Source organism: Amphimedon queenslandica, unplaced genomic scaffold (assembly GCF_000090795.2).
Source record: "Amphimedon queenslandica unplaced genomic scaffold, v1.1 AMPQUscaffold_10614, whole genome shotgun sequence".
NCBI classification, from domain to species: domain Eukaryota; kingdom Metazoa; phylum Porifera; class Demospongiae; order Haplosclerida; family Niphatidae; genus Amphimedon; species Amphimedon queenslandica.
The window spans coordinates 3617-7322 of record NW_003549130.1 but is presented as its reverse complement, the minus strand read 5'-3'; the positions used below and the strand labels follow the sequence as shown (position 1 = coordinate 7322).

Below are 3706 nucleotides of genomic sequence, written 5' to 3'. Positions count from 1 at the left end.
AGCAGCGAGGAAGACGTCTTATCTTGTTGACCTCATCGATAGATATAAAAGATGGAAAGCAAACGGGGGAGAAGATGGAACGCCGACAAAAAGGAAATCAGTTCAATCGATAGACAGGTATGTATAAATTAAGAATGAGAAATGGAGAGAGAAGAGATATTATCTCTTAAAGAAAGGAGAGGGGATTGAGAGGCTTTTTTTGTAAAGCCATTGGAAAGCTGTTTTGTGCTAGTATCAATTAATTAGTGTGAATACATGTGGTTGGGATGTGGCTACAGTGATGTGTGTTGTTTACCTGTGGTACAGTAGCTTCTGGTGTGGTTTTATCCATTTGGCCTAGTTTTTTTGCAACTTTAAAAATTCATTAAAAATCCAATTTTAATCGGAATGAGCTAAAACTTTCTACGCAACATAAAAACATGTATATGTATCAGGAAAAAATATAAAAATGGAGAAATCTCATCTTTTCATTTTTGGAGAAATTTGGCCAAAGTCCCTGTACTATAGTACAGGGACTTTGGCCTGATTTTGGAGCAACTTTAAAAATTCATAAAAAAATTCAATTTTGATTGGAATCAGCTCAAGCTTGCATGTATTATTACTACTGTGTTACACTATTGCTATTATTGTATAGTCAAGAAGATAATGACAGTGGCCTGGATGACATATGGGATTTCAGCGTAGACTCTCCAAGTGATAAAACAGGAACCATCAAAAGAGGCTCAACCTCTTCAACGGATTCATCTCCTTCTTCCTCTGAGGTACACTATCACTACACACCATCTCACTGGCATAGTCAGATGTACATGTATGATGTATATGCCTTAACTTTTACTCTTCTTTCTCCATCTTTTAGAATGCATATCCCCCATCTACCAGTGAGCCAATATCGACTAGTCTATCAAAGATAATAATGCCATTACTGGCCCAGGTTAGTTATAACAGTGTAGTACATTAAATGTATAATTTCTATGCCTCATTATCAAGATATTGACTCAACATTGCTTAGTATTGTAAGATTATGAGCTGCTTTCTCTCTCTGTGTTTAGTTTGATGCACCAGTCGACGGCAACTGGCGTACCAGTGGACAGGAAGCAATGGTCTCCATTGCTGAGCTAATGGCCGCCTTCCGCGAGGTAGAGGAAACAAGACCAGGATTCTGTGACGAACTTGTTCAACGTTTCGTTTTATTTGTTCGTTCGCGGTGTCCCACGACTAACATACCTGCATCATCTTCTACCTCTCCCTCTCCTTCGTCTGAAGCAGCTGGGGGCAGGTCACAGAGGAGGTCGCCAAACGTGTAAATATTAATATTTATTATCTTAAGCTCATCTTTTCTCTTTTTTGTTAATTTTTTCCTTTTTATTATTATTTTCAATCAGTCATCACTCCATGATACTTATGTATTTACTGGCTCTCTTTTACATTTAAACTGGCAAATTGTTATCCTTCTTTGATATGAAAATTAAAAATGAATGTTTTTCTCTGTCATGTCTCCGCCCACTCAATTGAGCCACACCCTAAGTCCCTAAACATTGCATTTGCAGCAGCGCAAAGCCATGTCTGCAGCAACAGCAACAAGATGGTCTTCAAGTGCTCGACTTGGTTCGGCACTCAACAGGAGAAGAGACACACCAGGTAGTGCTTTGGGGCGACCAAAGGCAAATGTATCAAACGCATCAGAAGTAAGCACACGATGCCATTAATATTGAGGATTTTATTACCCACAGCATGAGGAGAGACCAAAATCATCAGCCATCAGGCCACTATCAGGTAAAGTGGTGATGAGACGAACAGTTAAGAGAGGATGGACTGCTAAAGCTATTCCCCCTGGAGGGGGTAATGCTAGCCTGATAGACCTTGAGGAAGAGGACGAGCTGCTGGGGTCAGAAAAAGGATCACTGGACTCCTTCTTTGATGATGACTTCGAGGATCAGACAAAAGAGGAAGCTCTAGGGAAAATGCTCTTTTGCAACACACTGGGAGTTGAATCCAAAGTAACCATTGATATTGATAGATACAATTTTTATTCACTTAGCCCAGTAGATACTAATAAAATTGCAATAATTATGAAGAATGTATAATATTAGTTTATTATAATAATCTTCTCTTAATGCAGGGACACAAGAAGGACTGGGTTTCAGGTGGTCTAGCAATCCCGGACTTCCATTGTCCTCGTTGCCGTGATCACTGGTACGGCATCTCAGCTTTTCCTTGTGATGAGGAACTAGCTCGTTTGATAAGAGAAGGAAAGTGGTACATTGGGAAAGATAAAGGAAAGGCCGAGGGAGGAACGAATGCAGGGAACAGGGAGAGATCTAAAGAGGATAAAGAAATGACAAGCGGTTCCTCTGATTCTCTCTCCCTCCCCAGCATACAGAAAAGGAAAGGGACTGGTTTTCAGATTAATAAGTCAGAGCATCACATTGATTTCGTTTCTCCGGAAGCAAGAGAGAAAAAGAAAAAGAAGCAGCGTATATCATTTAAACTGGATCACGAAGACGAGAATTTTGGAAACAATTCCTCAAACACGTCCCTTGAAGGAACTGATGGTAACAGGAGGAGGTATGGAGGGAAAAATGAGCAATATTCAAATGGAGGGCATCGAGATGGACAAGTCAATGGTAATGGAGAATATGAAGGAGCAACAAGAAATGGAGAGTCAAAGGCTAGTGATGTTAACAGTGGGAGCTCAGCTACTCTTCTGTCAAGAGTTGATGGGTCTGATGGAAAAGGATTCGGTTCAGGCGAAAGAGATGGATTGAATGACACAGAAGATGGATTAGGAAAGGGTAGAAGAAAAAGGAGAGGAGGCAATGATGGATCTAGTAGTGATTTGGAGGATGGTCTCCTGCAAGGCTCCTCAAGAAATGGAGGGAATTCAAAATCAGGTCTAAAGTCTGGGACAGGTGCTGGAGGCAATGATGAAAATGGATCCAGAGGCAAGAACGGATCTAGGCTATCTTCAGATGATGGTAGTGGCCAGTGGGGAAGAGGAGGGAACAAGAAAAGAGAAGGAAATGGTCATGGTGCTACCGGAAGCAATGATGGCTCTGGATCAAGTAATGGTGATGGTAGTACTACTGGGAAACAAGGAGAAGGAGTAGATGGAGGAAGAGGCAGAAATAATGGAAGACAAGGAGACTCTTTAAGTTCAAGTCAAAGAGGATCCCGTAGCAGCCTCCACGGAGGTAATTCTCAACACTGGGGCAGCAGAGATAAGGAGAAAGAGCTAGTAAAAGGGAAAGGCTACATGAGAGCATCCAGTCCTTCTCAGTCTGACTGGGCAGACCCGACTCATGCAAGGATGTGGGCATCAAACACTGCCAGTTCTTCAAGAGTATCTCTAGCTAGTTCCACTACTCACAAACACAATAAAGATGAAGATTCAATGGGAGAAGGCAAGGGAAGGAAAATCACTCTTCCACCAATCATCAACAAGAAAAGAGAGAATCCATTTGGAGATTTGAGTTTCATGGAAGGGTTTGAGTTGACAAGAGCTTTTACATTTTCATATCATTAGACAAATGAACAACACAATAATGTATAATTTTAACTTCATGTCTTTCATTCATTATTTCTATTTACTGCTTTATAATGATGGTGTATATATGTAACATAATTCAGTTGTTTTTATGTTTCAGTATTACGTTTATAACACATCACTATGGTGCTATTTGAACTATGATTAATGCAACTCTATTAT

General features: G+C 40.4%; 1 protein-coding gene across 1 annotated transcript; it reads left to right on the top strand.

Moving 5' to 3' along the window:
* The first annotated feature begins 1521 nt into the window (after nucleotides 1-1521).
* On the top strand, nucleotides 1522-3682 carry LOC109590010 (hornerin-like). Its single transcript, XM_020005977.1, has 3 exons — nucleotides 1522-1685; nucleotides 1731-1997; nucleotides 2120-3682. Exons 1-3 carry the CDS (start codon nucleotides 1560-1562, stop codon nucleotides 3521-3523), a joined length of 1797 nt encoding a protein of 598 aa, XP_019861536.1. The 5' UTR covers nucleotides 1522-1559; the 3' UTR covers nucleotides 3524-3682.
* The last annotated feature ends 24 nt before the right edge of the window (nucleotides 3683-3706 follow it).